Source organism: Lagenorhynchus albirostris, chromosome 4 (genome assembly GCF_949774975.1).
Source record: "Lagenorhynchus albirostris chromosome 4, mLagAlb1.1, whole genome shotgun sequence".
Lineage (NCBI taxonomy): Eukaryota > Metazoa > Chordata > Mammalia > Artiodactyla > Delphinidae > Lagenorhynchus > Lagenorhynchus albirostris.
The window spans coordinates 25,379,127-25,401,980 of NC_083098.1; the positions used below are offsets into that span (position 1 = coordinate 25,379,127).

The following is a 22,854-nucleotide window of genomic DNA, read 5'->3' on the forward strand; positions in this document are numbered from 1 at the left end:
GACCCAACACAGACCAAAAAAAAAAGAATTGCACATAGGTTTACTTACACATAGATAATTGGTCTGGATGTTTATTCTTTCCTTTTCCCCCAGTAGAAAACATACCTTAACATTGAAATATTGCTGAAATGAAAGGAACAAGGACTGGGGATGGGGGTGTGGGGAAGACAGCTGGGAGGGAAGTGCACTGTCCTTCAGGATCCCACACAGGCGAGGTGCCTGGGCCTTGTTGTTTTCGAGCAATTTGTGTATATAGGCCTAACCCTGCCTAGCTAGCTCCCCCCCCCGCCCGCCCCATCTCTTCTCTTCCACATTAATACTTCTTTCTAGGACTAGCAGCTGTTCCACACCCCAGAACCATTTCATTCCTCTCCTTAATTTAATCAGTTATTGTTTATAGTTTGGATGACCATAAAACTTATTGTCTAAACAAGAACACTTTTGAGAGTGACAGAGTCACCTATTAATAATTCCATCGGACAACAGGTACAGACTGGGATTGTCCAAGGCAGGCCAGAATATACAGATACTCTACTTATAATCTTCAACTGCACAAATCAGTTTTGATACTGATTCATCTCTTAGCATCATCAAGGAGTTAGAAGTGTCTCATAACTGGACTCACTCAACTGGACTGGAGTTTTCTCCTTTCAATTGAGCGGACCTTTAATTTGTCCAGAAACACTTCTAGACTTTATTCTACTCACCCATCCCTTAAACTGTATCAGACATAATTTAACATTCTTGGAAGTTAGTAATCGAGACAGCAGAACCTCAGTGGTTGACAGTGCTCATTGCCTTTGTCTCAACTCTTGCCCCTTTCTCTGTGACCTTAGGTAAGTTATCCCTCTAGAACTCTTATTTGCAAAGTGTGATAATGTGATCGGCATGGTTCCAGGCTTAAAGTAAATATTAGTGGTGGTAATCTGAATTTTGTAGATTCTGGTGATCACCTGAAAACCAATTTGATGAACATCTCCTTGCTTCTACATAAATGCTCTTAGTTCTAGAGTCTAGCTTTATATCTTATCTGCCTCCCTCCTTGCTGTGACCAGTCTTTTTGCTGTAATTTTCTGAGAAATTAGTAACTTATTAGAATTGTGACGCTGAGTAAATAGGAAATCCACACATTCAAACCACCCCAGCACAGTGTCCCACACCAGCTACTCAAAGCCATAGGTAACATGGCAAGCACATCTTCCTGGAGGATCAGTTTTACTAGATTGTAAATTATTTAAGATATCACTTTTATATTTGATAAATAGTGAAGAGCAGAGTGTAAAATGTATATGAGTTGGTTAAGATAAATCAACATGTCGATGTAATTTCAGTTCCAGTGGTGCTGCTGGGACCCCGGATGAATTCACTCTCCTCTGTCACTGATGCTTACCTTGGTGGAGAATGTTGAGAAATACTGGGAAAATGTCTTTCAGAAACATTCTGTGGGTAATTTGAGAGGGTTTGAAGCACTGGTTGCTGCTATCGTTAGAGGGTTAAGTTGAACTTTAGGTAAATTTGACAGAAATGTCTTCATCCTAGAGTGTATAGGAGGATATCCGTTTATATTTTTTATGTTGCAGTTCTGCTTATTAACTTTGAACAGCCCGTAGAAGATGTATGTCTTAAAGATTATCACCCCCTTCAGCATAAGACTTCCTTGCAGCTCTTTCCTTTTGGTATCTTCAGTTGGTTTTCCCTGTAGGATCGGGTGTATCTGTGATAGCAAACTGGAATTCCTTTCCTGAATGGGGATTCTGAATTGGGAGATGTACATCTTATATATAGCCCCAGAAGAAGAGGTGGTAGGATAAAACTGTGTTAATTGGGGATGTAGTACTGTTGAGAGCTCAGAATAATGGTTTGCAAACCTTGAAGATGGGATTGGGAAAGGAATAAATAATAGAAAATTTTAGCCGTTTTTTTAGATTAGCAAAAGACAATTTTAAATTGCCTCTTCACATTCATTTTTTGAACAGCTTTATTGAGGATTAATTGGCTTAGAATATACTGCACATGTTTAAAATGTACAATATGATTAGTTTTGACATACATGTGAAAGAATCACCACAATCAAGATAATGAACATACTCATCACCCACAAAAATGTACTCCTGCACCTTTTCAGTCTCTCCCCCCAGCCCCAGCTCTCATCCCCAGGCCACTACTGACCTGCTTTCTGTCACCATACATTGGTTTGCATCTTCTAGATTTTGTTTGCATGGGATCATACACTCTTTTTCTGTCTGCCTTCTCTCAGCATATTATTTGAGACCGATCCATGTTGCTGTGTGAATCAATATTGCATTCCTTTTTATTACTGAGTAGTATTCCAGTGTATGAATGTACCATATTTGTTTATTCATTCATGTGTTGATGGACATTTGGTTTGTTTCCAGTTTTTGGCTATCACAAATAAAGTATACACGTCTTTGTAGATACATGTTTTCATTTCTCTTGGGTAAATACCTAGAAGTAGAATGGCTGGGTCATATGGTAAGTGCGTGTTCAACTTTACAAGAAACTGCCAAAATATTGTCCAAAGCGGTTGTGCCATTTTACATTCCAGCCAACAATGTGTGAGAAAATCCCTGCTGCCATTACTTGATATGGGTAAGCCTTTTAATTAAAAAATTTTATTGTGGTAAAATACACATAATGTAATACTTATCATTTTAACCCTTTATAAGTGTACAACTTCATGGCATTAAATACATTCACAGTGTTGTGCAACCATTATCCAAAACTTTGTCATCATCCCCAACAAAAACTTGGTTCCCATTAAACAATAACTGCATCTTTTCCCTTTCCCCCAGCCCCTGGTAACCTCTATTCCACTTTTTGTCTGTGAATTTTTCTATTCTAAGTCCCTCATATAAGTAGGATATTTTTCCTTCTGTGTTTGATTTACTTCACTAAGCATAGTACTTTTAAGGATTTCTTTGATGAAGGGTGTGTTCACATCTTTTACCTAATTTTTAATTGGATTATTTGGATTTTTATTAATGAGTTTTGAGAGTTCATTATATATTCAAGACACAAGTCCTTTATCAGATATGTGATTGCAAATATTTCCTTTGAGTCTGTGGCTTCAATGTGTTAAGTGTAAGACAATACTTCAAAATAAATATCCTTAAACAAGCATTTGTGGGGAAAAAATAGGAAATTCAGAAACTAAATACAGAAATGGATAAAAATTGGAAGAAAATCAAAGAGAATTGATGGAATTCAGTAAATAAATTTAAAAGAAAAACATTTCATAAATAAAGAATAAATTTCAATGTGCCAAAGAACAGTAGATTTGTATTAAAATGTAGTAAGGTTCATTGAAGAAAGTCAGGAAAAAAACTAAATGAGTGAATAAGAAATTTAAAATGAGATAAAAAGGGTCTAAGAGAAAGTGATTGGAAAGGACAACAAAGAAGATCCAAAATATGTATAACTGGAGCTCCAAAGTACCCAGAGCCAGTAGAACAGGGCTAATACTTAAAACTTTCCAGAAGTTAGAGAAGACCTAAATCTGCATATTGAAAGAACTCAGCTTACACTTGGGAAAATTCACCTAAAATGATCAACTTTGAGACATATCCTAGTAAAACTATTAGACTTTAAAGATAAAGGAAAGTCCTCAGGGCTTCCAGGTAAAAAGAGCACATTACTTGTAAAGGCAAGAAAGTAAAGCTAACATCAAATTTCTCAAAAGCATCATCTAGAAATAGGCAACAGTGAAAAAACATTTCAAGAAACAAGGAAATCAAGGACAAGCCAAGCTCTCCTTCAAGCATCAGGGCTATAGAAAGTTTTAAATGTGCAACAAGTCAGGGAATACTGTAACAATGAGCTAGCTCTTCCTGAGGCATCTGCTGGGGTCATTTTATTCAACTAAGATATGACTGGGGGAGGTTTGGCAAAAGGACAGGTGGTGAGCATTTAATATATTCAGTCATAGAGATAAGGCTAAAATAAGTGTAGTGATATGGATGAAAGAATAGTATATAAACTTTATTCTGACAAAGTAGAAAGAGTACAACTATAAAAATGGAATAGAAGAATAGGGAAAGGGGGAAAGTAAAATAAGATCATTGATTGTATAGGTGATAGATGAGAATTAAAAGATACCATTTAAAACTGACCAACTAGACAGTATGAGGTTGAGCAAGGAAAAAAACAGAGATGGAAGACCTTAAAAGATACAAATAGAAAAATAACCATAGCACAGCAATATAAAACTATCTTTAGAGTTTCCTTTAAAAAAAAATCGAAGACAAATAATTACATCACATAGAGAAATATAGTAAATATAATATTACAATAACTCTAATAAAAAATAACATGACAGAGTTGAGACCAAAATCAGTCATAGCAATAAATGTAAATGGGCAGGAATTCCCTGCTGGTCCAGTGGTTAGGACTCCATGCTCTCACTGCTGAGGGCCTGGGTTCAATCCCTGGTTGGGGAACTAAGATCCCACAGGCCGTGCGGCATGGCCCAAGATAAAAATATACATCATGTGTATATATATATATATAAATGGGTTTAATCACCTATTAAAATTAAAAGGTTTTCAAGTTGGTTCGTAAAGCAAAACTTTATGCTGTATTCAGAAGACCCATCCCCCCCCAAAGTGATTAAAAAGCTAAAAATCAAGGAATTGGCAAAGGTATATCAGGCACTTGTAAACAACAGGAAATAGGGGATTGTGATTCTAGTATCACACAAAATAGAATTCAGAAGACCAAAAAGCACTGACACAGAGAGCACTTTAAAGTGAACATATATGCACCAAACATCACAGCAACCTCCTGTATAAAGCAGGATATGGCAGGGAAGATGAATAGAAACACAACAATAATGGAAACTTTAATACACCAGTCTAAATACAAGACAGGTCATGTGGGAAAAAACGTAAGTAACATAGCAGCCAGAGGTTGGGAAACTGCCCACAGGCCAAGTCAAGTCTGTTACTTGTTTCTGTAGATAAAGCTTTTTAACACACAGACATAGCCACTTGTTTACATATTGTCTATGGGTTTCTTACTACAACAGCAGAGTTGAATAATTGTGACAGGGGCCCTGTAGTGCACAAAACCTCAAATGTTTACTCTCCGATCCTTTACAAAAGAAGTTCACTGACACACACACACACACACACCCCGCCCCCGATGCTGGAGACCTAAGCAACATTATTAATTAGGTAGTTTTTACGGAAACGTATTAAACACTGCATCCTAATAATAGAAAATATACCTTCTCAAGTGTGCAAGGAACACTCACAAAAATGTATAATATTGTAGGTCATAAAGAAAATATCAAGTTCCATAAGTTAGAAATACTGCAGTCAGCATTTTTATCACAATGCCATAAACCTAGAAATTTGAAGCAAATAAGCTCTTCTCTCTGGGAATTTTAAAACTTTTCTACTAAACGACCTATTGGCAAATGAGAAAATATAAATTACATAATTTCTGGAAAATAATGATCAAACAGCTACATATTAGAATCTGTGGGATGCATTTAAACCAGTGATCAGAGAAAAATTCATAGTGTTGAATACCTATATCAGTAAAAATGAAAGAATAAAAATAAATTTTAAATTCCCAATCAAAAGGCTAGGAAAAGAACACTGAAGTAAGCCAAAGAAAAAGCAAAAGTATGAGGACAAAGATAATAAAGATAAAAGCAAAAAAATAATGAAATACTAAAAAAAAAAAAAAAAACAGATCAAATCAACAAATCCAAATCCTGGTTTGAAAAAAGAACAACCCAAGGGTCAATTTCATAAAGGAAGAAAAAGGGTGTTGCAAGAAGAAAGCACAAATATAAAATAAGAAATAAGAGGGAAATAGATATTGATAAAGAGAATACAAAATTTTACTGTAAGGTTACTTAGCATACCTTTATGCAAGTAAATTTAAAAACCTAGGTGAAATGGATAATTATCTAGAAGAAAGTATAATTTACCAAAATTATCCTCAGTAGACATAGAAAGCTTACATTTATTTACAGAGGACAAATAGAGAAAGTTTTAAGGAACTACTCCACAGGAAAGCACCAATCCCAGAGAGTTTAAGAGAGGGAGTCTACCAACAATTTAGAGTCTGTTTAGAAACATAAACTGTTTCTGAGCACACAAACATTTATGAAGCAGGTGTAACAGTGACATGACAACCTGCTTAAAGATAGCACACAAAGAAACTTACAGATCAATATAGTTTATGAATATTAATATAAACTGAAATAAAATATTAGTTATAAGACTCTAATGCCCCACATTAAGAAAATAATACATCATCACCAAGCAGGTCTTATGCCAGAATGCAGGGATAATTCACCATATTAATAAGTATAAGAAGAAAAATCATAATATCTTTAGAAATGCTGAACAATCTTCTGACAAAAATTCAACACCTATTCCTAGTAAAAACACTCAACTGTAGGAATGGATGGATACTTCCTTAATATAATTTATATATGTCAGTCCTAAAGTCAGCATCTTACTTAATGGGGAAACACTAGAGGCATTCTCACCAAGGTCAAGAATAAGTCATGGAAATTCACTGTCTCCATTACTTTTTAACATTGTATTGGCACTACTAGCCAGTGCAATCAGACAAGAGAAAACAATTCAAAAGGAAAAAGTAAAACTAGTTGGAGACGTGATCATTTGCTGGAGAACTCACTCTATAATGAGTCAATGATAAAAATAACTCAGACAACAAAAGAATTCAGCCAGGTAGTAATATATAAAATAGCATGGAAATATCAATAACCATATATATAAATAATTACCAGATAGAAGATATAATGGAATAGAAAACTCCATTTAAAATAGCAACGGAAAAGATAAAATACTTAATTTTATAAGAAATGTTTAAAACCTAATGCAGTGTTATAGATTGAATTATGTCCCCCGCAAAATGTATCTGTTGAAGCCCTAATCATAAGTATAATACCTAAGAATGTGACTGTGTTTGGAAGTAGGGTCTTTAGAAAGTTAAAATGAGGCCATTGGTCTGGACCCTAAACTGACTGGTGTCCTTATAAGAAGAGGAGATTAGGACATACAGAGGAACACCAGGGAAGTAAGCTACGGGAGAACGCAGCAAGAAAGTGGCCATCTGCAAACCAAGAAGAGAGGCCTCAGGAGAAACCAACCTGCCAACACCTTGGTCTCAGACTTCTAGCCACCAGAACTTTGAGTAAATAAATTTCTGTTGTTTAAGTCCCCCAGTTCTGTGGTACTTTGTTATGGGCAGGCCTGGCAAATTAATACAGACAGTAGCTATGGGGCAGTCCTGAAAGATGCAAAAGTAGAGTTGACAGACCTTCCTAGTTCTTGAGTAGAATATTTTAACATCATCAACATATTCTTACTAAATTAATGTTGTTTTTTTTTAATTTTTGCGGTGCGCGGGCCTCACTGTTGTGGCGTGGCCTCTCCCATTGCAGAGCACAGGCTCCGGACGCACAGGCTCAGCGGCCATGGCTCACGGGCCCAGCCGCTCCGCGGCATGTGGGATCTTCCCGGACCGGGGCACGAGCCCGTGTCCCCTGCATCGGCAGGCGGACTCTCAACCACTGTGCCACCAGGGAAGCCCAATTAATGTTTAAATATAATGTGATCCCACTAAAAGTACCAGTAATCTTTTTTTCTGGAGGTCGACAAGGTGATAACCAAAGTTCATATGGAAAAGTCAGCGTATGAGTAAAACACTGAAAAGGAAGAACTGTGAGAGGGGACTAGCCCTACAGATATTAGCATGTACTATAAAGTCTCTATAATTAAAGCAGAGTGATACTGGGACACAGACTAGAATGGAATGGGATGGAATGTCTAAAGATAGACCCTAACATACATGGACATTTATGAGAAAGGTGGTATCTCCAACCACTAGGATGGGTGGGCTTTTTTTTTTTTTGGCCTCGCCATGTGGCTTGGAGGATCTTAGTTCTCCCACCAGGGATCGAACCCGCGCCCCCTGCAATGGAAGCATGACGTCTTAACCACTGGGCCGCCAGGGAATTCCCCAGAGTTGGGCTTTTTAATTAATGGTATTGGGGCAGCTGGCTAACCATTTGGAAAAAGATAAAGTTAGATCTATTCCTCATACTATAAATAAACTGAACTCCAAATGGATCAGAGATTTAAGTAAAATATGAAACTTTATATGCACTGGAAGAATGCATGGATGAATTCCTCCTTACAGTCTGGGTGTAGAAGAAGGCTTTTTATCACTCAAAATCCATATGCCATAAAAGAAAACATTGATAAATTTGACTACCAAAAAATAAAAAATAAACTTGCACATAAGCAGAGCCAAAAGACAAATTGACAGATTGTGATAAGATATTTGTAACGTAATATATCATGGGCTAATATCGTGTGTATATATATAAATGAAAAATGGGAAGATGAAAAATGGGCAAAAGGCACAAGCAGGCAATTCACCAAAAAAAGATAAAAATACATCTTCTGAAATACATGGAAAGATGATCAATTTTCACCATAATAGAAATACAAATTAGAATTGCACCACAATACCTACCATTTTTCACCCATCAGATTATCAGAAAAATTTTTAAAAAACCTGTCAGCATAGTCTGTTCAGGAGGCTTTGAGGGAAAAGTCACTTTCATTTGTCGCTGGTAGCAATGCAAAATGGTACAACCCCTATGTAGGGATACTTGACGATAACAAAATTATACCTGCATTTACCCTTTCACCCAGTATTTCCACTTCTAGGAATTTACCCTGAAGATACACCTTTAACTGTACTGCAGTATATGCCTGGAGTTATTCATTGCAATATAGTATGTAATGGTAGAATATTGTAAACTACCTAAATGCCCAGGCATTGGAGATTGGTTGAATAAACTATGGTGCTATTAGCTGTAAAACAAATAAGGTCAATCTCTACAAACTAATATGAAGTTAATCCTAAGATATAGTTGAAAAAGCTAAGTGCAAAGGCTGTATAGGAGGCTGCCTTTCCTTTTAGTAATAAAGATGAAATAAGAAAGCAAACATTTATCTGTTTAATTTCTTCAAGAAGAAACACAGAAAGGATAAAACAGAAAAAAATGAAATTGATTATCCTCTGAGGAGGTTAGATGGGCTGACTGATAAATTGTAATATATACATATGATGAGATGCTACACACATTGGATGAATCAATCATACAGACATAATGTTGAACTTAAGAAGCCAGACACAAGAGTATATACGATTTCATTTATACAAAGATTTCTGCATTTTATTATAGGTGTGTGATACCTCAGTACCTTTTTTAAGTTCATTAAAATATACCTGTACCTGTATCAGCAGCAGCAAAATCATCTCCTCTTAATAATCAGAGGTGAGAAAAAGGTATCAATCTCGTCAAGTTCATCTATAGAGTGCTGCTTTGTTGTAGTTGGTGGCTCACATCCCAGGTCATGTACAAAAGCTGATTGATCTCACCTGTGGTGTACACTAAGGGCAGCCCGGTGCTTTAGAGCCAGACCACTGCACACCACGCAACAGTTACACAGGAACACGTGTGTGTGTAGTATCAGCCGGAGGTATAGAAATACATTGCCTTCTGCTGCCACTGTCATCTGCAAGCAGTGGGAAGAAGTAAATTCCCAGTTCTAAAACTCTGTTAGGCAATAAGAGTCTCTAAAACAGGGGCTCCAGTAAGGGGGTGGTGTGGGTGGGAGAGAGGAAGGGAGAGAGAAGAGAGATGGAGAACTGTTTTAAGTTGCTGTCTGGTGCTGTAGTTGGCACGAGGGATTTAGAAGCCAGTATTTTCCACCTTTTAAAGGTACGGATCAGAATGGAGGCTGTAGCTAGATGACCATAAAAGGCAAGCTGGGAAGCGGTAATTCAGGCTGCAACAGTTGAAAGAAAAAGAAAAGTGTTTGATTGCATAGGTAATTTAAAGATATTGCACTATTTCAGAGCATGTATTTATTTTGGAATATAGATTTCTCTTGGTGTTGGGGGAGCCTTTGTGACAGTTGGGAACTTTGTCGACAACAAAGCACAGTGGTTTACATTTCAAATGACTACTGAAAGGTAGGAGGAATTAGGCCTTCTTTTCCCTTCCCCCCACTTTTTTCCTTCTTGGGTTTTTTTTGGGGGAGGGCGTTGGGTGTTTTGGAGTGTAATTGATTTACAACGTTGGGTTAGTTTCAGGCATACAACAAAGTAATTCTGATATATATATATGTATTTATTCTTTTTCCACTATAGGTAGGAATCATGCTTTTGATGACTTGATTTGGACAGATTCCATCACTGTGCGAAAAAGGAAATACATTTATTCTACTAAAAAGATTTGTTTCTAAGGGATCAAATAGTAGGGGAATCAGCAAATCTTATTGCTACAGGATTATGGAGAAATCTACGATACAGCACATGAGAACTTTTAATACCTTCAAAAACTTTTTTTTTTCTTAAACAATTTTCAGCTCATAAATTAGTGATAATCCAAGCATTAAGAGTACTTTTTCCTGTAGAAATGGTATCAGTCATGGATAGATTCCCTGGAAAGCCCTCAAAAATCTACTTAATTCCTAAGGCCACTAAATATGGTTTCTTTGGGAAAATGTATTCTGAGGCCTGACTCCCAACAACAATAACAGATTTTAAATCTCCTCTTCCCTCCCATGTAGTTTACCAGATGGGTTGTTTTTCTCCTTCCAGCCAAGGCCACAAGAGCAGTAGGGATTCCAAGGACCTTGATTATGGGGAGGAGCCATCTGGTGACCCTGGCAAGAAGCTGCTAACCCCAGTTAGGGCTCTGGAAGCCAGCCTGCCCTTCCCTTTATCATTGCCTTTGTAGTGGCTTTGCCCCTGGAGGTTTCTGGAGGTTGAGGACCAAGCTAATCATTAATTCCTTAGGTTCCTAACATACGGAGCTTTTAGGAACGGCTTAAGTTGTTTTATTTCCTTCTCTCCTGGTGTGTATGTTTTTTGGCCTTTGTACCTTGAGTATTCATTCAGTTAGCAAAATGTGGATTGTATGACCTGTTTCTTCCTTTGCCTATCAGGTAGTGATAAGGATTACTGAGAAGTGGGTAAATACATTAAGATCCTTAGAGGAAAAATGTTCATAAAGTATGACTGCTAGGACACAACATAAAGTCTGTCCCACAGAAAATCACATTTTATCTAATTAACTATTTTCATTGGCATTTGGATTTTATACAGCTCATTGTATTTACCCTCTCAACTTTATTTACTACATTTCCTTTGGTTTAAAGTGAGTTAATGTGTCCATTTAAAGCATTTGTGGTGAATAACTCATAGCATTCAATAAATATTATTAACTCTTAAATGTGAAATCTTATCAGCCAGAGATGTAAACTGGAATTGTCAATGGCGATATATGTTCCTACTTGTGCTTTGGTTTTTAGTGAATGAAAAAATTAAGAATAAGGGAACCTTAACATTTTTAACCTAAAAGAATGTATTTTGCAGACTTTCCTTGGGTAGTTTGTCGATGCTGCAGGTCCAGGCACAGGCCATCAGTGATTCTAAGACCGTAGAGTTTACTGCATTTATTCCTGAGTGAAAAATGTCTTTTCATTTGAATGGTGCCTTTCAGTTGGCAGCATGACAGTGTTCGAATAATTTGTTGTTACTTACAGATTAGGTTTCAACTTTATTGTGTTTTATTGTGGCGTTATTAACGATTTTCATCATTCTCATTTTTGTCCCTCTTTTCTTTTCTTTCCCTTTTTCCAGTTCTTCCTCCAGTACTGGTTCCAAGACACAGTGAATATAATCCTCAGCACAGCCTCTTAGCTCAGTTCCGGAACTTAGGACAAAATGAGCCTCACATGCCACTCAACGCCACTTTCCCGGATTCTTTCCAGCAACCCAGCAGCCATCCGTTTCCTCATTCTCCCAATAGCAGTTACCCAAACTCTCCTGGGAGCAGCAGTAGCACCTACCCTCACTCTCCGACCAGCTCAGACCCAGGAAGCCCCTTTCAGATGCCAGGTAGGTTGCAGTGTTCAGTGATGTTCTGTGGTCAGATCAGATTTGACCACAGAACAGTGATGTTCTGTGGTCAAATTGTCATCACAGTGTTAAGGCGAAGCTGGGTTCCCTGGAATGGAGAAAGTTTCCAGCCCTGGTACGTGGCACTGCGCCTCTAGAACTCAGGATGCAACTTTGAATGAAAGGGGACTTCTAGCCAAGTAAGCCAGTGTTTTATTTGTCTGGCACAGATGCTTGAATACATTTTTGATTTTTGAAAGGTTTTAAAACAGCTGCATCCTTCTGGGAGTGGCATAGTTGTTCTAGCCTTTGCGCTTGATAAAAGAACGAGGAAAAAAATAGCATGCTGCACACATTTGCTGTTCCCATGCAAGGAAAAATCCCTGTCGTAAGTGCAGCCTCAGAAAAGATATTTCCTGGGGGATCACACCCCACCACACAACTTAATTAGATTCGTTTAAGTGGTGATGTAATCCCAAGAAACATATACTTTAACAACAAAAGACTTGCATCAGGAGTACTGGAAACCATCTGCTTGTTTAACTTTAACAAAGACAAAAAAACCATTATCCTTCATTTTTAGACTTCTCTGGTGGTGTAATGTTTGTCAAATTAAATGAGTAATTAGGACATTGTATTTTTCGAGTTACAGGTTCATAAGCGAGCACCTCAAAAAATGATTAGTGCCCAATTTCTCGCCAGCAGACCTCACAAAGGATACGCCAAGCAAAGATACACTTGACATCTATTAACGTTGCAGGAAGGGAAAATGAGTGGGCGAGCATGTTTAATGTATCACTTGAAATGTTTTTGGGCAGATTTGAATCCGACAGCAGAGCTGGTGTGTCCTCAAAAATTGAAAAGTGGTCCACACTTGATATTCCTATCTTTTATTTATATATTTATTGCTTTTTTACATTTTTAGCCTATTATCTTGCACTTTTTTTTTTTTTTTTGCGGTACGCGGGCCTCTCACTGTTGTGGCCTCTCCCGTTGCGGAGCACAGGCTCTGGACGCGCAGGCTCAGCGGCCATGGCTCACGGGCCCAGCCGCTCCGCGGCATGTGGGATCTTCCCGGACTGGGGCACGAACCGGTGTCCCCTGCATTGGCAGACGGACTCTCAACCACTGCGCCACCAGGGAAGCCCCTGCACTGTTTGTTTTTCAGTCGAAAATAGTTTAAGATGAGGGTGAGGGATAGACTTGTTTCAAAATCAAACTACTATCATCTGGTAATCTGCTATCCACCACACTCCCTCCTGGACCCGCTGGGTTTGAGGAACAGGTTAGTGGTAAGGAGATTGTTTTGGAAGGCTGTGGAGCAGTGGCAGACCCAGGGTGGGCCCAAGAGTGACAAAACTGAAGATTATTGCTTGAATTTACACCTTGTCCCCAGCTGTCAGGGATTAAGGCACAGGCCAAGTAGAGGAAATATGGAGCAGAGAAAGCTGAAGGGGTGGGAGGAGGACCTTGTGGGGAGAGCAGAGCATCACCCAGAGTATCTGGTGCCTCCCAGGGACGCTGATGCCTTAAGTCGTTGATGAAGTTTTCACCAGCTTGTTTGCAGAAATGGTATTGGATTTGGTCTCAGAGGAGGCTCTTTGTCTTCATTCCTGGCTGGAAGGAAAGCAGAGGCAGTGTTACAGCTGCAGGGAAGAAGCTGAATTTTAAAAAGCTGGAGAAAGGGTGGAAAATACATCCAGATCAGGTCCCCATAGTCCTGTCTTTGTGCTCTGAGGCCTGGCTTGTTAGCACCTGGAAGGTAGAAGTGGCCAGGTTGTGATTCAGCTGGAAAGTCAGTCTGGGAAATCTCTTGAGAAACTCTGAAAGAGTAGTGTTCGCTTTTTCTATTTGATGGTTGCCCTGAGTGGTCTAGAGTACCTGTCCAAGCTATTGGTGGTTCTTTGAGGTGAAGCTTTGTTCCCTGCTCTGTTGTATGTGCTAAGTGGTATGAGGTGAGCTCACCATAGCCCATGAGGAACTTGTTTTTCCATCACAAAGGATTGTTTGTGGGAAATCCTTATTTAAGAAAGCACAAGACTTGTGTTAGTGTTCTTTGTTTCAAAAATCACACTCTTTGCCTCTTATTTGCCAGTTAGCTGTGAGCTTTCCAGGAGAAACATGTATGCAAATTCTGAAATAGAAGATAGTTGCGACAAACTGATTTCTTTCCTATTATTCTGCTACTAGGGATTTTGAAACTTGTGATTATTATTTTTTTAATATGGGTACAGAAGATTTTTAAAAAATTTTTATTGGGGTATAGTTTATTTACAACATTGTGTTAGTTTCAGGTGTACAGCAAAGTGAATCTGTTATATATATTTAAGTGGGTAGGGAGAAGGTAGTCCCAGCAGATTTCTTGAAGTCATGGGAAATTCACAGTTGGAGTCAGTAAGTTGGCTGTAATGAAACTCAATTGATAAATCCCTAAGAGCCCATAGATTTAATACAAGAGACCCTGAAGCTCCTTTTCTTAAGAAGTCCTGCGTAGCTTTCGAAGGTATTCCGTCCACCAGGGAAATGATGAAATGCAGAGGCCCTTTTAAAGTGGGTTGGGTGAAAGCATGTTTAAATGCCCTTCTGATGGTTTTAAAATGGCATGATCCTCGGTAGGCAGACAACTTCTAGAACTGGCATACGGTGCTTTCGTCCCACTGAATCTTCACTACAATTGTATAAGATTATTTATTGCGTAAGATGGTAGTAATTTTCAAAAAGTGTACACCCAGTCCAGCGCCTGTAGCCTCTAATCTTCCGATGGGGAGGTTGAAATGGCAACTTAATCTCTTAAGAATTTCGGCACCGAAGAGAATATATGTTTTAAGCACGTGTGTTTACCAGAGCTTTTTTCCAAATTTTGTAGCCGATACACCTCCACCTGCTTATCTGCCTCCTGAAGATCCCATAACCCAGGATGGCTCTCAGCCCATGGACACAAATATAATGGCGCCTTCACTGCCCTCAGAAGTCAACAGAGGAGGTAAAATGAATTGCTGCTTATTCCCTTTCAGAGTCTGAAGTTTATCTGTCCAAGTGTTGCTTTCTCTCACAGATTTTTATTAGTCTTTAAAAAGATAGCTATTTGAAAAAGATAGAGCACTTACAGTAAGAGAAGCTCAATGGAAAGACTTCTTTGGATTACAGATAAGCCTTTTATATGAAGAACAGGCGCACTGATTTAACTAATGAAGGCCTAGATACAATTGTGCAGTCATCTGTTTATAACTTCAATACTCAATACTTTTGAATTGGTGATAAAAGAGTATTTTTATGTGAAAGACAAAGGACGTTGAGGGAGAAAAAAGAACGTAAAACTAGAGTTTTCACTGGTGATTTCCAAAATTTAAAGTTCGTATAACAAGGCTTTCCAAAAGGTTCTTTGGTCATTGGAATAGATATTCATAAGCCCCATCTATTTTCTAGGCCTCATCTATGTATAGCTGCAGCTGAAACAAACTAATAGCTTTTGTTCCCTTCTTGCTCTATTTGTTTGTTTCTTACCTTGTTACAAGAAGGGGTGGGAGGCGCATGTTCTTCCTTTTCTTACCCTGAGGAGCTGACTTCTTTTCCTCTCTAGTAGAGGGTGGGTCTTTGTGATCCCTGGCAGTGTCTGAGAGGAGGATGCCATCATCCTGCCAGGTCTGCAGAGGCTTAAGCGAGCAGGGAACTCGGGTAAATAAGCGTTGGGAGAATCCCTGAGCATCTGTAAGAAGTCATGACCGCACATTGAGTGAAACTGTCCCCAGGTAACCTCCCCTGGAGGAAAGTGCTTTGCTGGCCCGCTTAGCAGCGGCAGAGATGGATCGTTCAATTTGTATTCATTTAATGCAAATTGAAGTTAAAAAGCCATTTCGTTACTAGGTATGTCTTATCTCATTCCTATCACTTTTTTAGTAAAGGTCTGCGGATACCTCAGACCTTGTCAGAGTTGCTGATATCTTTTAACTTCTTAAAAGTTGTGGATGAACTCAACCTTCCTTCAGTGTGCAGTATAATAAATTGGAATTTATACCTTTTTAATCTGTAAACATTTCTTACATCTTTTTTATTGGCTGTCTGTCATCTTTTTTATTAGCTCTGTATTTTGATAATCTCTAGAATATACTCTCAAACATAAAATTATGAGTTGACAAAGATTTTGGTTGGGGAAAATAACTCCTGTCTCACACATCCTTGGAATGTGTATTTGGGGAACAGAATAGCAGGAGAGAATGGGCACAGCACTGTGAAACAGTTATAAGCCTGTGGACCTGCAGCCATGGTGGCTAAGCCCAAAATGTCTGATTTCAGGAAAGAGACCCTCAATTTGCTTTAAAATTTTTCCTTTAAATGGCTTAAAATTCTTTCCCCATTAGAATAAGTTTACACTTAATATTTTCATGAGGACGGGCTATTGGCCTTGTGGTTGTTATACTTTGGTGGTTTTCCTGGAGCAGGGGTCAGCAGACTGCAGCCCATGGGCCACTTCAGCCTGCTCCCTGTTTTTGTAAATAAAGCTTTATTGGGACACAGCTGTGTTCATTTATTACATATTATCTGTGGCTGCTTTTGCACAGCTAGGGCACAGTTGAATAGGGGCCATAGAGACCACGTGGGTCCCAAGACCTTTCTGGCCTTTTACAGAAAAAACAATTGTCAGCCTCCAACCTGGATGAATAGTCCTGTGAGCAATCCTGACAGCTGATTCAAGCCCTCTCTTAGACTTCCCTGATGGTCCAGTGGTTACGACTCCGAGCTTCCAGTGCAGGGGGTGTGCGTTTGATCCGTGGTCGGGGAAGTTCCGCCTGCCGTGCGGCACAGCCGGAAAAAAAAAAAAAAGCCTTCTCTTTATGATGTTGCAGTCTTCTTTAAGATTTGGCACCTGTAAATCACTAAAACTTTGCTCTTTGAAATACAGCTTATTGACATGGGATAACACTTAGCATACAGGGAAGATGGTGTGTGTTTGTGTTCAGCTTACCTGCTTAAGTGTATAAAGCAGTTACTGTATGTGTGGATTTTCTTAATGATCATTTTCCTTATTTTCTTTACCAAATTCTACAGTAAAGCTCATTTTAATATTCGTGGAGGTTGATGTGAAGAACGCAGAGGTCATTCTCCCTTAACAGTTAGAGTTCGTGCTTCCAATGTGGATTTTCTCTTTTTTTTAAGATTGTACACTCAAGTCTTCATAAACCTCGGATCATTACATATTGGCATACTAGATACATATGGTTTGTATTCCTGGAATTGCTAAAGCACTGGTATAAGAGGTTTTACTACAGAAGGAACTTATCTTTAGAACTTTTTAGTTGCAAATGTTTAGAAGCATGTTCTGTTTGGAGATTTGTTAGTCTTAAGAGATTTGACTTAACAAGCTGCATCCTGTCAGTAAAGCTGGGTAATTTCCATTGTTGGCCCATTCTGGGAATGGAGAGACAAAACACACCTGCTCTGCATGACTTAAAGCAAATATAAGGAAGTTAGCATGAAATCTGGATGAGAGAGATATGATTCATCCTGTAAGAATGGCCAGCTGGCAGGATTTCTTCCTGAGCTTGAGGACTGGAGCAAAGCTGTAGCTGTGAGAGTTATTGGCAACCGAATGTGAAGTAAGGTAACTTCTTATCAATAATTAGAAACTGATTTTCTTTGCTTTGAAAAAGCGTCGGCCTACTGAGGCGTTGTCCAAAGTAATTCCTCTTTGTGCCGGCACCTTTGGCACATTTCCTGTCCTCTATTGTTCTCTCCGCACTTGTTTTTTCACTTGCCACTTGTTGCGTCTCTTTAGATGGTGAGCCAGGGTCAGTGGTGGGGTCATTTCCATTTTGGTGAATTACAGAGTGTTCAGCACATGCTGCTCGTGTGCTTGCTCAGCCAGTGTCTTGGTTATCTGATGGCCACTGGAGAAAATATCTTCCAGTGAAAGGTGAATGTCGCACTTAGCAAGGAGTACCTGCTTCTGAGATCAGAGATGAACTCTATACATCATCATAGCAGTGGCTTCTTCACATCTTCATTCCACGGCCCTGAGCCAACTTCACCACACAAGTTTCAGTTTTTGAGAGCCCAGGGCACTCACCATGGTTGACTCCCAGCTTTTCTTTCTTAAAGATGTTCAAGCAGTTGCTTACGAGGAACCAAAACACTGGTGCTCTATTGTCTACTACGAGCTCAATAATCGTGTGGGCGAAGCTTTCCATGCCTCCTCCACGAGTGTGCTGGTGGATGGCTTCACCGATCCTTCCAACAACAAGAACCGTTTCTGCCTTGGGCTGCTCTCCAACGTCAACCGGAATTCCACTATCGAAAACACTAGGCGACACATCGGGAAAGGTGAGCTTTCACTGGAACCTCTCTCAAATGTTTGTCTGTCATGTCCCTCTTACCCCAGAACTCACCAGTCGTTCCTGGAGTCAATACCAGATGATATACACTTGCCGGTACGGTTTATAAATATTTTTTCAATTTGTATTATCAGGAAGTTCTTCATTTTCCAATCAGCGATTTTTGCGGTCTCCTGACTCATAATAATTATAGCTGGAATAGTGATTTGCTATCTGGGGACACCATTCTATCACGTGTTTTGCCAAAGAATGAAATAGCTGTTAAAAAATTCTTTACAACCTAAAACTAAAAGCAAAAAGCAAATGAAAACAAGTAAACCGAATGTATTTCAAATGAATACCATGACCCACTGGGGGAAAAAAAAAAGAACTAATTCAGAATAACTTACGAATATATAGTATTTGGCTACAGAACCTCAGCCTGAGCCAGGTAAGGTAGAGCGACTGCAAACAAGTCCTGAACTCTTTTTAATAGACTTGATTATTTAGTGGCAGTGTGAAGGAGACAGTTATGAAATTTTAAGATGTATTATAATATTAAGCAAATGACTAAATGTGTGGTTGTTGGGGTAAACCTGGGTTTTCACTGTGGAATAGGAAGAGACATACAGGGCTTCCCTGGTGGCGCAGTGTTTGATGCCTGCCGATGCAGGGGACACGGGTTCGTGCGCGGGTCCGGGAAGATCCCACGTGCCGTGGAGCGGCTGGGCCCGCGAGCCACGGCCGCTGAGCCTGCGCGTCCGGAGCCTGTGTTCCGCAACGGGAGAGGCCACAACAGTGAGAGGCCCATGTACCACAAAAAAAAAAAAAAAAAAGAAGAAGAGACATACAGTGTGGAGAAGGGTAAAAAATAAACCCTGTGGAGGTATCAGTGTGAGATCGTGATTTTAATAATGTGTACATGCATGTTCATGTACTCCTGTACACGTGTATGTATGCACGTGTATGAAGGCATATGTGGATGTGTCTCTGCATGCATATAGTTTCTGATCTGTCTGCTGAGAGGGCCAAGAGGCAAAGATACCCAGTAGTAATAAGCACATACAGTGCTCAGACCATCATCTCTTAACTCCATGGCTGCTAAGAGGAACCAGGGCTTTTGGAGAAAGGGCTGACTCCAAGGCTGAGACAGGTAGATGCAAGATGAGCCGCAACGTTCTGTTATGTCCAAAAGTAAACAAATACTTATGCACGTGATGGAGGCATTTCCCAGGAGCCAACTTGGAGGGGCTTCCACTGGCCAACTCTGGGGTAGTTCGAGCACCAAAATAATTAAATACAGTAGTGAGTTTTAAACCACTGGAAAACCATAGTAATTCATAAGTCCATGCCAGTAACAGATAAATAAATGAATGGGGAAGGCTGACTGGTAAATGCAGAGTGAGTTGGTGGAGTTAGAAAGTCCCCATTTTGCAACCATCAGGCAAGAATAGTCAGTGATGCTAAATATAGAGAGAACTTTTTATGAGAATCAGGATATTTTCATGGTCTTTAAGTATCTCCTCCCAGGCTGCCTGTTACTGACATGGGAGAATAAAAATCAGTAACTATTTAGTGGAGAAATTGGACAACATCTTGACTAGGTGATGAGAATTATCATCGCCAGTGAGAGGCAGATGGAGGTCATGAACCTCCAGCTGTGGTGCTCTGAGGAGGGAGTAACGTCACCTACACAGAAATCCAACTGAGCATGCAGATCTGAATCGAATCTCAGGGTGCCTTCAGACAGACCCCAGACACAAAGGGTGAGAAGGGACTGTATTCTTCCAAAATACTGATGTCGAAAGACAAAGGTGTGAGAATGTTCCACATTAAAACGGCTAAAGAAACATGACAGCTCTATGTAATAATCTGCCCCTGGACGTGATCCTGCAGCAGACAGGGGAAAAGTACTACAAAGAGCATTATTGGGGTCAGCAGACAGAATTAGAATATGAGTGGTAGATAAGATAGAAGTATTACATCAGTGTTAAATGCAGTGGCATTGCTGATTATGCTGTGGCTTGTAAGAGAAGACCCCTATTCTTAGGAAATACACACTGAAGTATGTAGGGGTAAAGGACCATGATGAAATGGTTCAGGAGGAAATTACCTATGTATCTTATGTTTATAGATAGAGATATCTATCCACCTAAAACAATCCTGTGTCCGAATGTATACATGTATGTACCTATGTGTGTGTATATGAGGGTGTGTGTGGAAGAATAGAGAGGACAGAGGTACCCATGATGAAGCATATGGAGTGAACTGTCCCAACAGGTGAATCTGGAGAATGGTTGTGTGGGTGTTCTTTGTTCTGTTTTTCTTTGTTGTTTGTTCTATTTCTGTAAGTTTTCAAATTATTTCCAGAGTAAAAGTTTTTTTAAATGACCTACTATGAAATTTAGAACAAATTAAAAGGTTATTCAATAGGTGCTTAAAAGACATTTGAGATGAAGTTTAACATTGAATCCTGGAAACAAAAACAACAACTCTTAAAACAGGAACTGATAGATAATTCCGTAGTATGCTTAAGGAAAAAATATAAGCCTAAACTACACATCTAATGATGAAATGTCAGAACTCAGGTTCATATCGTATGGGTATCTTTCTGTGGTCTGTAAACCCCTGAAATTGTATATAAACACAATTTTGCATACATTTGGAACAGAGGGACATAGTTTTCATTATATTCTAAAGTTGACCATTACTCCAATGTAGTAAAAAGCCATTGTACTCTGGAACATTCCTATTAACAATTAGGAAGAAAATAAGGATTCTGGGAATGCTGTTATTTCAAATTGTTCCAGATGCCTCGACTCTATTTTTAGAAATTATATATCAGTTTTCTTTAATCTGGCAATAGCCAGTTAGAAAATATAATGGAGAGGAAAATTACATTCTCAGTAGCAGCAGAATGCGTAAATAATCTGAACCAGCAACATATGAGAATTATGTAAAGAAAACCAAATTTCACTGAGAGCGAAAGAAAATTTGAATAATAAATAGGTAGTCTGTGTTCCTTAAAGAAAAGGCTTAATATTGTGAGAACAGTTTAAGGATATTCATTCTTCCTAATTTAGTTCATAGTTTAAACAATCCATGTCAGAATCACAATGTTTTGTTTTTGAAAGTTGGAAGATGTATTCTGCATATTACCCAGGAGGATAAATAAGTGAAAATAGCTAAAATTTTTTAATGGAAGAGTAAAGAAAAAATTCTCAAGGTGACGATTAATGAAAGATTATGAAACTACAATTAAATCGGTGTGTAGAGAGAACAATAGAATAAAGTAAACTCAGACTATACTGTATTTAAAAATTTAATGTATGATAAGTGAAGCATAACAAATTAGTAGAGTCTTCCAGTGGTCCTGCAATAACGAAGTTAGCTTTGGGGGGAGGCTGGGGGTAGAAACCCTGCCCCATTCCACATATGCAAATGGATTAGTGAGTTGAATTATTTTTTAAGGCAAGCTATTGAAAAGCTAGAAGAACATATATTGATCAAGAGTGGCAGAGAGGACTTCCCTGGTGGCGCAGTGGTTGAGAGTCCGCCTGCCGATGCAGGGGACGTGGGTTCGTGCCCCGGTCCGGGAGGATCTCACGTGCTGTGGAGCGGCTGAGTCTGCGTGCCATAACTACTCCGCAGTAATCCCATGCACCGCAATGAAGAGTGGCCCCCGCTCTCTGCAACTGGAGAAAAAGCCCGTGCACCGCAGGGAAGACCCAACACAGACAAAAATTAAATAAATTTAAAAAAAAAAAAGGATGAGATAGACTGGAAAATGCTTTAAAAAAAAAAAAGAGTGGCAGAGATTTTCTAAGCATAAAAAGCAACAGAAAGATTGCAAGAGATTTGTCTACTTAAAGATTTCAAACTTCTGTAGGTTAAAGAAAAACGGTACCGTGAACAAAATTAAAAGACAAAGGACTAACGGGGAAACAAATAAGAAATAAATTATTTATATCTTTCCTATATGCGCGGCTCATTAAAAAAATAATGAAAATACTAGAACCCCAGAGGAATAAATAAGTAAGAAATATGAACAGTAAATCCATAAGAGAAACACAGATGGCTAGTAAACAGAGGAGAGCGTATCAAGGCTCACGTGCAAATTAAAACAATATTGTTTTCCAGCTATAAATTAGGGGAATTTTGTTGTTGTTTTAAACTCAGACTCAGTACTGGCACGGGTGAAGTGAGAAAGGCACTCATCTGCTGCTGGAGAGAGTGTATATTGATACAAGCGCTCCGGCAAAGTGAATCAAGAGCCTTCGATCCAATGACATAACTTCCAGGAATTGCTCCTAATGATATTATCAAAAATTATGCTGAGACCTTCATCATGGCATTGTTATCATAGCAGAAAATTAGTATCAACAGAATGGTCCAATGATGGGAGAATCCTTTAAATAAATTGTTGTAGTCATTCAATGGTGGAGATATGTTAAATGTTTGCAAAGAAAGTTTAATGATACTCAAGACCGAATACGATGTGTATTCACAGTTACTGCCTCTGGGCCTCTAAAGGAGTGATAATGTTTTCTGCTTCTTT

At 39.0% G+C, this 22,854-nt stretch overlaps 1 protein-coding gene across 4 annotated transcripts in view; it reads left to right on the forward strand.

The window, feature by feature from the left end:
• SMAD1 (SMAD family member 1) overlaps positions 1 to 22,854 on the forward strand; it is a 77,767-nt gene that overhangs the window by 47,648 nt on the left and 7,265 nt on the right. For all 4 annotated transcript variants that reach the window (XM_060147706.1, XM_060147703.1, XM_060147707.1 and 1 more), the window contains 3 exons: positions 11,731 to 11,988; positions 14,855 to 14,971; positions 18,085 to 18,306. In XM_060147706.1, coding sequence (XP_060003689.1) covers positions 11,731 to 11,988; positions 14,855 to 14,971; positions 18,085 to 18,306 — 597 coding nt within the window. The remainder of the gene's footprint in view (positions 1 to 11,730; positions 11,989 to 14,854; positions 14,972 to 18,084; positions 18,307 to 22,854) is intronic.